The 11,455-nt window shown below is 52.4% G+C and overlaps 3 protein-coding genes across 3 annotated transcripts; 1 reads left to right on the top strand and 2 right to left on the bottom strand.

The window, feature by feature from the left end:
* Window positions 1–2,596: 2,596 nt before the first annotated feature.
* Window positions 2,597–3,948, bottom strand: J4E88_003010 (uncharacterized protein; the record flags this gene model as incomplete). The annotated part of the gene is made up of 2 exons (XM_049396665.1): window positions 2,597–3,658; window positions 3,772–3,948. The coding sequence occupies 2 exons, from the start codon at window positions 3,946–3,948 to the stop codon at window positions 2,597–2,599; spliced, it is 1,239 nt and encodes a 412-aa protein (XP_049258013.1).
* A 1,704-nt stretch (window positions 3,949–5,652) lies between these two features.
* J4E88_003009 (uncharacterized protein) lies at window positions 5,653–7,689 on the top strand (the record flags this gene model as incomplete). Its single annotated transcript, XM_049396664.1, has 3 exons — window positions 5,653–5,673; window positions 5,721–6,582; window positions 6,632–7,689. The coding sequence occupies 3 exons, from the start codon at window positions 5,653–5,655 to the stop codon at window positions 7,687–7,689; spliced, it is 1,941 nt and encodes a 646-aa protein (XP_049258012.1).
* A 356-nt stretch (window positions 7,690–8,045) lies between these two features.
* Window positions 8,046–11,180, bottom strand: J4E88_003008 (uncharacterized protein; the record flags this gene model as incomplete). The annotated part of the gene is made up of 5 exons (XM_049396663.1): window positions 8,046–8,499; window positions 8,551–8,966; window positions 9,014–9,739; window positions 9,944–10,880; window positions 11,173–11,180. 5 exons carry the CDS (start codon window positions 11,178–11,180, stop codon window positions 8,046–8,048), a joined length of 2,541 nt encoding a protein of 846 aa, XP_049258011.1.
* Between the last annotated feature and the right edge of the window lie 275 nt (window positions 11,181–11,455).

Genomic DNA, 11,455 nt, shown 5'->3' with positions numbered 1-11,455 from the left:
CTATTCGACGGTCGATCTTAATCACGAAACAGACACGTTACGTCAAAGCCGATCTCAGCCTTGTCGGTATGGGCGACATCTAAGCCATGCGCCTGCTCAACGTCAACACCCGGCAACTGGAAGAGTTCTTCGGTGACGCAATTCCTCCATACGCAATCCTATCGCATACCTGGGGACAAGAAGAAGTCCTGTTACAAGATCTGACCTGGGAAGGGCACCAGCAGAAGCAAGGATATGCCAAGATTGAAGGATGCTGCCAGCAGGCGATCAAGGACGACCTACTCTGGATATGGGTTGATACGTGCTGCATTGATAAAACGAGCAGTGCGGAACTTTCAGAAGTCATCAACTCCATGTTCCGCTGGTATAAGCACTCTAGAGTGTGTTATGCATACTTGGAAGATGTGCCATCTGGGACCGATATTCACGAGCAAGAGTCTGCGTTCCGGAAGAGTCGATGGTTCACTAGAGGATGGACCTTGCAGGAGCTGCTTGCTCCCCAGAATATCAAATTTTACTACGCTGATTGGACAATCATCTCTCATGCCAACACGGATAGTTCTAGTCACATACTTGACAAGAGCTTAATCGACCTACTCGGCGATATCACGTCCATCGACACATATTTCTTCGGTTACTACAGTTTATCCGACTCCTTTGTGCCTATATCGGCAGCGTGTGTATTCTCCTGGATGGCGCAGCGAAGCACTACTCGTGTAGAGGATGAGGCATATTGCCTCCTCGGTCTGCTGAACATCAACATGCCGCTGTTGTACGGGGAGGGCGACAAAGCTTTTATACGGCTTCAAGAGGCTATCTTGAGCGATTCTGATGATATTAGCCCTCTTGCTTGGGGTTACCATCGTCCTTGTATGCCCAATGGGTCATATCTTGCCAGATCACCAATAACATTTCTTGGACATCCGAGCTCGACTGAACCCTCCAGCCGACGAATACCAAAGATACATACCACCGTCACTGGACGTGGCTTACACACTGAGCTCCTCATGGTCCTGATCAATGCACAAAACAAGGTCTGGTTGGGCATCGTGGAAGAAGAGGAGTACAACCGTTCCGGGATCGCCATTATACTAGAGCAAATACCGGACGGAAACGGAGATCTGTTTATGAGAGTTGGCAGCTGTCCGCCCGTTCCCTTTCGAATGAAGGATTTCCCTCGACGCACAGCTTGGGCTATTAGGAGGAAGCAGATCTATATCGCGCATTATTTTGACTATCGTTTGCATACGCGAAGAATCGCTACTAGCATCTTCTTGGAAAAGCTCCTACCTTGTGTTCAATATAGGTCGCGAGCATCTATCTTTCAGGATCCTGAGTACGGAGTAAGGGTTTCATTCATTGCTGAGACCGAGTACTCGTTCTCAAGTTCATGGCCGTCAGTTTCGGATCGTTCGTTATTTCACGCTCCCCAACGCCCATCTTATGTTTGCTTTGGGCCACAGAGCAATGTGTTCTACATGATTTTCTCCAACGAAAAGCAGGACAGGTTTGCAGTAAGAATTGAGCTCGAATGGGGCCAATCCTTCCCAATAGTCGCGAAAACGGCTTTCTGTGTACTTAGTGGCGAATATATACACACAGCTCTGGAGCATTGTCGCGGAACGGAGATCGGCAATTCAGTTCCACAGTTCACCAAGGATATGCGCTGGACGCCCTGCTTAGGTGTAAAGAACGTGTTAACCGGTGAGGCTGGCCACTTGGATGCGATGAACCGGACACCGGATGACAGAGGAGAAATTAGGGATTGTAAAATAGTGTGGAAGAGCGGTGTTCTATCGTAAAAGATCCCGGAACGGCGTACAACGATGGAGATCAAGATACGATAGAAGACAGAGATGAATGCTCACCTTCTCGGATATATCGCGATGTCTTCGACTATGTCCAGGTGCTCTTGCTTCTGCTCACGCCAATATCGCACTCGAAGTCGGCTTGTGGCTACCAATAAACGATGTCTGACACATCACGGAGGTATGCCTACCTGTTCCATATACAATACATACATGAATAGATCTGACACCCCACAGTATGGGCGATTAATCACACGACATCGACATAGACGAGTTTGCAAGTACTACCGCAACCCACACAATCGAGATTTTGGTTGGATGGAGACCTCACATCGCACCAAGTAGTGTTTGCTCAGGTAAATATATGTATATATTCCTACTACACATGCTGTTGCATATCCATCTCCATAACAAAGAAAAATAGCAAATGGGTATATAAATGAGGGCCGACTCGGCCCGATGCCTTTCAGCATGTACAAAAACGCCTTTTGATCCAGTATGCCGCTCGTCATTAACTCAATTCCGGAATAGTGAGCCCCAGGCTCCTTTCTATCACTACCCCAAACCCGTGGGGCTTCTCGTGGGGCCATGCCTGTCCGCTGTGCACAACCACCCTGGGGTGTGCAAGGATGGCTCGTTGCGTGGGGCGTGAGGCGTGCTCGTGCAGCGCATGGGTAGGGGTATATGTGTCCGTAGATGTGCCGACCGTAGTAACGCCTGCCCGTTCGTGATTACTATTGTGTAGTTCGTTGTGAATCGTGTTGAGTGTTCGAAAATCGATTATGCACTCAGCCTGGCGGAGGTGGTCGACGGGGAGACTCGCTCGTCCGTCGGGGTGTTGAGACACTATCTCGCTGCATGTCTCTCATCGCCTCGGCATAGTCCTTCTCCGCAGCCATGTCTCTGCTGTTACTGTTGACCATGTCGTCGATAAACTGATGTTGTTTCTTCTGCACGGGTTGTGCATCTGCTCCTGTAGGGCCATCGCCCAGCATGCTGGGTACGATATCCTCTGGATCCAGCCCAGCGTTTGAGTCTCGGTAATCCGGCTGGTTGGGGAACATGACGGAGTCTTTCTGAGGCCTTCGCGCACGTTTTGGCTTCAGTGGGAAGTTGCTGGGATGTATGTAGTCGCCGTCTGGGCTGCGCACGTTCTGTAGCGCGTTTGCTTCCCTTTCCATCTCTTCCCAGGTGGCGACGAGGTTGTTGTCGTTACGACTCCGGCTGTCGCTTGGGTCGCCCGAGAAGCTGCCTAGTCGGCTGATGCGGAAAGCTCGCAGGCGGTCGAGCGCCACCTTGAAATCGTCGAGAACGACGGAATCCGTCAGGCACTTGAAGACAAATGCAAACTTCCAAAAGGGGTTGATGCCTGTGGCTCCTGGGAGTTTGATAGCCTTGGTGACTGTAGAAATGTCCAAGACGATGAAGATTATGCTGAGCAGCATTGATAGTAGCATGATACCAAAACGCGGCGAGATGCGTATGATTTCCTTGAGGCTCAGTTCATATTGCGTCTTGATGACCCAGAAAAGGTAGATGGTGGTGAGAATCCACCAGGGATCGCGGCATAGCGCCTCATATGGTCGTGTTTTCAGGAATATCTCGTTGACGCCATGAAAGTAGGCGAAGTTGGCGTAAATCTCCACAACCCAGTAGGGTTGAACAAGCACGACAGTACCGATAAAGATGTAGCTGACAGGTTTCGAGAGGAATGGCTTGATCTTCATCCAGGCAATGACATTGTGCAGAGACCAAGAGGCGTTCAAGAAGATGGCGGCAACGGAGAGCCACCACGCGTGAACTGGGCTGGGGAAAAACAACCAGAATCCTTGCCAGATACCAAGGATGAGCTGGATTTGATCAGTATGGATGTAAGCAGATGCGTAAATGTGGACTCACTTCGAGTAGAATCAACTAGGTGTATGTCAGCGGTGGTCACTGCTTAAAGAGGGTTTCTGCTAACCTTGTGCAACAGGACGCCGCGCCTCATGTTTGCCAACGTGATGAACGCCATAATGATGAGCGAACCCACGAGATAACCTTGCGCCCATGCTTCCAGGATGAGTTCCTCCGGGTTGCTGGGCTTGGGTACGACCTCACCCTCTCTCCATTTGCGCTCGATGCTAGGAATGGGACTCATGGTGTTCGCAGAATTTTCGAAGGTCGGTTCCGAAAGCCGGGGCAGATGCCGAGGAAGCGTGCTGTGATGTCACAACGCGAAAAGCTTCAAATTCGATCTCAACACTTTTACCATGGCAGGCGTGAGGGGGGGCGACAACGATGGGTTTATGAGGAAAGACGGGGAATGAGTACAAGAACGAACGGGCGCAGCTGGGCGTTTCTCGTGGCGCGTCAGTTCTCCGCATCTCGCCATGACATTTACGGACGATGGTCATCCTGGAGGCTCCGGGGGCCGAGTCCATGCGTAATGGTGCTTTGCCTAAGGGAGGCATAGTGTGATTGAATCATGGCGGTGGCGCCCAGTCGGCAATTGGGACCACGCGGGCCAAGAGGTGTTTGGTGAAGCTGTGAATAAGCCAGCCGTTGTCGACTTTGCACCGAGGCCTAGAGCCATTGGCCGGGCCGGCAAGTCTTTCGCTGACGCGCCGCCGCCACGAACGTCTGCAGTGTTTGCACCATGACTGCCGCAATGGAATACTGAGGCATGGATTGGATGCGCACCTTTTGCGCGAGAACCAGCTGTTGCCGATGCGGTCAATGTCAGCACGGAACTGTGTACCGTGCAACGGCCGCATGCGTTCTGGTGCCTGGACGGCTAAAATTTGAAGTTCAGCACGCCTTGACCGGAAGCGGCTACCGTCGATGTCGATGGCTGCCAGCTGCATGGATGCTGCGGCGGGTGAGCGACATGGGACCCAACAGGCTGGGCCAGTGTCCTGGAATCTGGGATCGAAGTCTATCTACGTTGTTCATCTCCTTGCAGTTTTGGTGTGTGTTTCGTGTGCGAGGCTGTCTACCTTTGGTGGCAGCGCGACTAGATGGTAGATGACGGTGTGGCAGTATCTCAGAGAGTGTGTTTCAGATGGGACAATGTTTCAGATGAGGCAAAGGACGGCTCTGTAACGTGACAGTACACCACCGCAAGAGGGAAAACATTGCGCTTCAGCTTGCGATAGAAGGCTATCGAGTCCTCGACGTGAGCTGAGATTATCCGGAGGCTGTGAACAGCTTGTTATGGTGCGAAGACGCGTCCCGAAGATGCAGCTGACGCAGTACCAGGCGTAAAGGGGACAATGGTCTATAAACAATGAGGCATTGCAGCTATCGTCACTGATGCCTTCCGGCTTACCAAGTACAGCAGAAGGTCGATTGCCGGCTAGACAGCCTCTAGATTTCAGGATCGACGGGTGAGGCCAGCACGCGCCAGCCGATGTGGTTAATTTCGCAGGTGTCATCAGAAGCCCAACCATGGAAAAAGTAGCTTTCGGGTCCCAAATGCTATATTGGCGGCTACAACTGCCTAGCTGGCGACAGAAGTCTAAAGTGACGACCGGGTCTGTGGGCCATCCGTGGACATTGGCTGCATCATCAACACAGACTTTCATTTCATGGACCAGGGCGAGGACATGAAGAAACAAAGCGGCACATATGGCGAAGTCTGTCGCAAAGGTAGTACTGCGTAGTCAGCATGAGGATGTTCGACTCATAGTGATGCTGCCGTTCGAGGCACATGGCAAGGGCATGGCAAGGCTGGGGAAACGCGCTAGCTGCCCCGCTGAAGTCATAGAGAATCGCCGCGTCAAACATTGTTTGCGGCCAGCGCGCACAGCTTCAGCCCTGCCCACGACATCCAACAACTCCCGCAGAAGCATACGCGTTCAACATGTTCAAAAAGAAACCCACTGTAGGTTGCAATCTCGCACATACGCTGCACCGACTAACGCCCCTTAGATCAAGCCCCTCTCCCCCCTCAAGTCGAGCGACCGCCGCAGGACTGCCGACCAGATCATCGCCGACTTTGGCATAGACATTCCCGTAGATGCCGATGCGAATCCCGAAGACAAGGCAGCTTCTTCAACCGCCGGCCTCACAGCAGTGCGCAAGTCGCTGCTCCCCGAGAATGCCCTGTCCGCGCGCTTCACCACAACCGCGGGGCCAGACCTCAAGCAGGTGTCGGGCACAATATACGTAGGCAGCCATGAGGGCACCAGCGGGGAGCAGAGAGTATTGTGGGCGAAGGTTGGTGACAAGATGTACCCAACCGTCTATACTCTCTGGCACAACCCACGGATAGTCCCATTGCTCTATACGCCACTCGTCGTGGTCGAGAAGATGCAGGGTGGCGCCGACCTGATGACGCCTGGCCTGCAACGAGGCCCGCCTTTCCCCAAGAAAGCGACCAAAGGCGCAATCGTTGCCATTGCAAGCCTCGAGGCACCGACGGTACCCATGGCGGTTGGCGAGTGCGTCATCGACGTAAGCGCGTTGGGCAATGTCCAGGGAACTAAGGGTATGGCTGTGTCGACGTTTCACTGGGCAGGCGATGAACTATGGTCTTGGAGCTCGACGGGCAAGGCGGGCACAGAGCCTCCTGATATCCTCCAGGGCTGGGACGACGACAATGGTGAGGAGGCCAGTCTCGCTGAACGCACGGCAGCCGTCGATCTAGACGACGACGAGGGCGGTATCACTCTCGATGCTACCCCGACTGAACGGTCAGAGGCGGAGAAAGCACAGGGCGTACAAGGCGAAGATGCGCCATCCAATAACGACTTCATCGATGTCCTTGAAGATAAAGAGCTTACAACCAAGGGTATGCATCCTACATTCAGTCACACCAACCACCAGCTAACAGTCCTTAGAAATCGATGAAGCCTTCAAGAACGCATTCTTGTACGGTGTACGATACCACATGGATCACAACAAGGGCCATCCCTCCTACGGCCTCGACTTCCCCATCTCGCAGACAAACGTCATGTCCACGCTCGTCCTACCCTTCCTCCCTAGCTATACCCCTGCGCGAACAGCCTCACTACAAATCAAGAAGACAAGTTGGAAGAACCTGAGAAAGTTTGTCCGGTATCTGGACAAGCAACAGATTCTCAAGTGCAAAGACCGCGACGGCAATGAGGTCGTTGTATTGGACATCGACTTCAAGGACCGCCAGATCGAATCATTCGTTCCCTACCGGCTACCGAAGAAAGATGCGCCAACCGCAGCGAGCGTCAACGGGAAGCCAGCCGCGCCTCTCTCCGCCGAGTCTTCTGTAGGCCAAAAGCTCAAGCTCGTCTCCGTACTCCGACCCAAAGAGAAACTCGCACCGATTTTGAGCGCCTCTAAAGCTGACCCCCGAGGTCTCTACACCCCATCAGAGCTAAAGCAACTCCTCATCGCCTACATAGAAGCTGAGAACCTAATCGACCCCAAGAATAAGCGCCTCATCCGCATAAACCCGCAGCTTGCAGACGCGCTACTAGGCTCCTCGGCCGCCGACAACGCCGCCCTATCCTCAGGAGCCATGCCGCGCGACGCCCTAGCCGAGCGCATGGTCGCTGCCTCCTCCCCCTTCCACGCCATAATCCGCAACGACGCTGATATCTGTGACGCGAAGCCCAAAGCTGGTGCGCCACCTAAGATCCAAATCACTCTTGAGACGCGCAGCGGCAACAAGACGGTGACGAAAGTACATGGACTGGAGCCGTATTACATCTCACCGCAGCCGCTTGCTGATGAGCTGCGCAAGACGTGTGCCGGTAGTACGAGTGTGGATAAACTACAAGGGTCTAGTCCCAAAGCACCGGTTATGGAAGTCATGGTGCAGGGGCCGCAGAAAGATGCTATTATGAAGGCATTGGAGAAGAGGGGCGTGCAGAGGAACTGGGTTGATGTTGTGGATAAGACGAAGGGGAAGAAGAAGTAGATGTATATATACAATAGGTTTGCAAGCAGTTGAATGATACCCAGCTTGTTTTCTCCATGTACTGTGTCTTCCGATGGTTGGGTAGTGACTGAAAATATCTTTGAGTTGATATAGCGCTTTCATTGAACATGTGAAATGCTTTACTACGTACGATCAAGGGGTATCGGGTTATCGGGGAAACAAGCGGAAATGCTATTGTGAGGTCGTGTCTGACATGGAGAGGTGACTTGACCTTGTCCTTTAAGACACGCCAGACTTCATACAGCCCAACACGACTTCCGTGAAAGAATATGTTGAGCCCTCTTCCACCACTCTTCAATCGTTACCGGAACATGTTTAGCATCGCGCGTAGGTTCCTAGCCCGTGCGCGTCGCGTCACCGTCCTTGTCCGCTCCCTTCTCGCCAACATCCCCTGCCATTACGTCCTCAAAGAAATTGAACATGCTATCCTGCCCGCTCTTCTCGAACTCCTTGATACACTGCCCAGGTGTGATGACGTCAGCAATAGTCTGGATTTCCTGCTTCCACTCCTTCACATACGACGCCGTCGGCTCGGTATGTACGACGTAGAAGTGGCGGTAGTCGCGGCGCATATCGACCTGCAGTCCGGCGTAGTAGCGGATCATGTTCAGATTCGCGGCTTGCTGGCTACGTTTGAGGGTGTTGAAGTAGTCGACAGGTTCGCATTCTGCGATCGCACGGCGCTCGGAGAGGATGGGGTGTTTGTCGGCTTTTAGGCTGAAGGGGGCGTCGGGACTGTCTTGCTCGATGTAGTTGGGGTTTATGAGGAGAGAGTAGAGCTCCGCGGCACTATGTTGAAGTTAGTGATATATCCTTTTATTTCGAGTGTAGTGAACGAACCTTTGTACATCAGGATCCCCAGCCTGGAGCTCTGTTGCTTGGTCTTCACAGTAGGCAAACAGATGCTCCATCAATTCCGGGCGGACACAAAGACGCCAGAGCAAGCTGTTCTCGACGATCTCTGGCCACTGAGCTGATGGACCTGCGAGTTCCTTGAGCTTCTTGATTTTCGCCAAGAAGAGCTTGATGATACACAGCGCATATCTTGGCATCGTTTCGAAGACTTCGTCCGTGATGTAGATGAATCCGCCAACAGGAAATATCTCTATGCGATCATGCCTGAGCACAGGAGTCTCATCTGAAGCATAGTCGTATTCGATACCTGGCTGAAGCCCGACTGACCAGAGACGCACTCCTCTACGGAGGACTTGGCCGAATCCGGGGATACTTGTGAAGTATTCAAAGTCGGGATGTGCCTAGTCTGCTTAGTATTCGTTTGTTCTACGGAGTGTGTGACACGTACGATGATGATACCCGTGCCTCCTTTCAGGATCTGTTGCTGAAAATCTGCCCATCCGCCTGCATAGCTCGCACTGCTGACTTGGACATGATGCATCAAGAGCCATCGAGTGATGATCTCAAACTCCACAAAGTGATCTTCAGGGTGAAAGAACAGGAAAGCCCTCCTTTCTACCGGATCGATGGTTGTTTCACTATCGTTGGTCGCAAACATGTCTTCGAAGTCGAGCTTACTGACTGCGCTTATTCTCTCTTGCAGCTCTGTGCATCTGATATCGACAGGAGGGAATTCCATGGGTGGAGGAGGAGGAGGTGGCGGCTGGAACGGTTGTTGCGGTTGTTCGAGTGGCATGGGAGAAGGGGAGCGTGTTACTTCATCGGCAACGTCCGGCTGAGCAACATCATCGATGTCCATATGGACAGACGCATCAGATTCATCAGACCCATCCGCCGGTCGAACAGGCTTCTGACGAGAATCATGTGGCCCATCCGCGACGATACCAGTATCATAATGTTGGAAGGCACAATCCTGGTCGGACTTACGACATTGAGTGTTTTTCCAGTACCAGCACGTAAGTTGGTTCGGTGCCAACGCTTTCTTGGTGACCCTGTCTCCAGACTGACCTTCTCCACCATTGAACTCCGGCCGCTTCTCAGGATCAATTCGCACATCGGGAACTTTAGGATCAGTGTGCTTCATCCACCCAGTGTTGTAGTGAGCGTAATTACACTGTTCGGCAGACTTTATGCAGCCCCGTTCATGGTTCAGCCAATAGGGACAGGTGAGTGGTGGCCTGCGATATTTACCAGGTATGAACCCTTGCATATCCCCCAAGGGATAGTCACGGCCATTTTCATCCTTATTTCTATGCATGAAGCGACATTCTTTCGGACCTCTCGGGCAATCACGGCTAAGCCTCCAAGAATAGCATACTAATGGGACTTTGTGGGTTTCCCAGTCTTCCAAAGGTAGGTTACCGTCAGTAGACTGTCGGCTTGGGCGAACGTCGCTGTTGGAGTCTTCTGTGGGTCGCCTATGGCTAGGCTCACGACGACCGTATAGATCATCGCGTGGTGCGCGCGGGAGCGAGATAGTGGTACCGGGTGGGGCGTTGACAATCTGTAGAGCCGAAGGATCAGGTGTACCCTCCCTGGCAAACTTCTTATTCGCCGCCCCTCGTCCTTTAAGGTTGCGGAAATGGGTCTTGTTCAATTCAGAGATCTGACGAGGCGGAGGTTTCGGTTGGTTCGTGAACTTGATGGCGCCATTCTTTCCTGTATCAGACGTGACATTACTAGGACTGACCTGCGTAGTGAATGAGACTGATCTCTTCGCAGTACCGGGATTTGCGCGGGCCGGGGTTATATTGGCAGAACCTGTAGCGGCGCTTGCAAGCTCACTGGTGGTACTCGCCCTCCGTTGCGTGGGGACCGGGTCGACATGTCCGGTTCGAGAATGTGGATTTGATTCCGATGGCGAAGGCTTAGCTGGGCTCGGCTTAGTAGCTGACTTCCGCTTTGGAGTGGTTGTAGCACGTTTCAGTGCTTCACTGGCTGACTGAGCTGACTTTCGACGTGGCCGGCGCTCAGTACCAGCGCCATCTGCACTAGTTGACTTGTGCTTTGTCTTCTTTGAGGTCATCGTGATCTCATCGAATAATGAGTCATCCGTCAACTCTGCTTCCTCAGAAGAAGACAAAGATGAGTCTGACTGCACTACAGGAGGCTTGCGCGCTCTTGGAGGTTGTCTTCTGGGACTTTCGATGAACAAGTTGTTGAGTTGACTGGAGTCTACAGCTTCTCTTTCTGCCAGTGTAACTTCGAGGGGCGGCACACCTTCACCTGCCGCTGCTCGAACTGCTGCCTCGAATCTGCTTATGTTTTGGTCGCATAGCTTCCGGAATTCAATCCCGCTCATTTTCGATTTCTTCAGGTTCCATAGTTCCAGAGCGGTGGGAGCTGGGGGTCCTGGGGCAGGTTCGGGGTCCGTTGGAACATCATCATCATTAATGTTTTCAAAATTTGATGCTGGTTCCCAAGTACCTAAACAACGTTAGGAAGATGCGATGAATGTTCAACCTTGTGGAACGCTTGAAGAGTATAGGTCGGTGTAGTGTCCCAGGCAATACCAAAGAACTGCGAAAGACAGGATTAAATACTTACTGCTTCATAGCGGGTTAGCTTGGCTCAACGATCATTCAGCATAGACTTACTCGGAAAGTGGATAGCCCTCCCACTTGGTCAAGTACTTTATGCCCTTGCCGAAGGGCGCGACGTCCCATTCATTTTGCCACTTTTCTGCTATGATACATTCCACGTCAAAAGTACCCGCCACTTCCTCATTGTCTTCGACAGGGCGTGATGACATTCTGGCGAAAGCCGTAGAGATGAATGAGGATGCAGGGTCCTGATTGGTTGAGAGCAGCGGGAGGATGCTGATACAACG

Source organism: Alternaria novae-zelandiae (assembly GCF_023758075.1).
Source record: "Alternaria novae-zelandiae strain BMP 2774 chromosome Unknown scaffold_4, whole genome shotgun sequence".
NCBI classification, from domain to species: Eukaryota; Fungi; Ascomycota; class Dothideomycetes; order Pleosporales; family Pleosporaceae; genus Alternaria; species Alternaria novae-zelandiae.
This window is presented reverse-complemented; position numbering and strand designations above follow the sequence as displayed.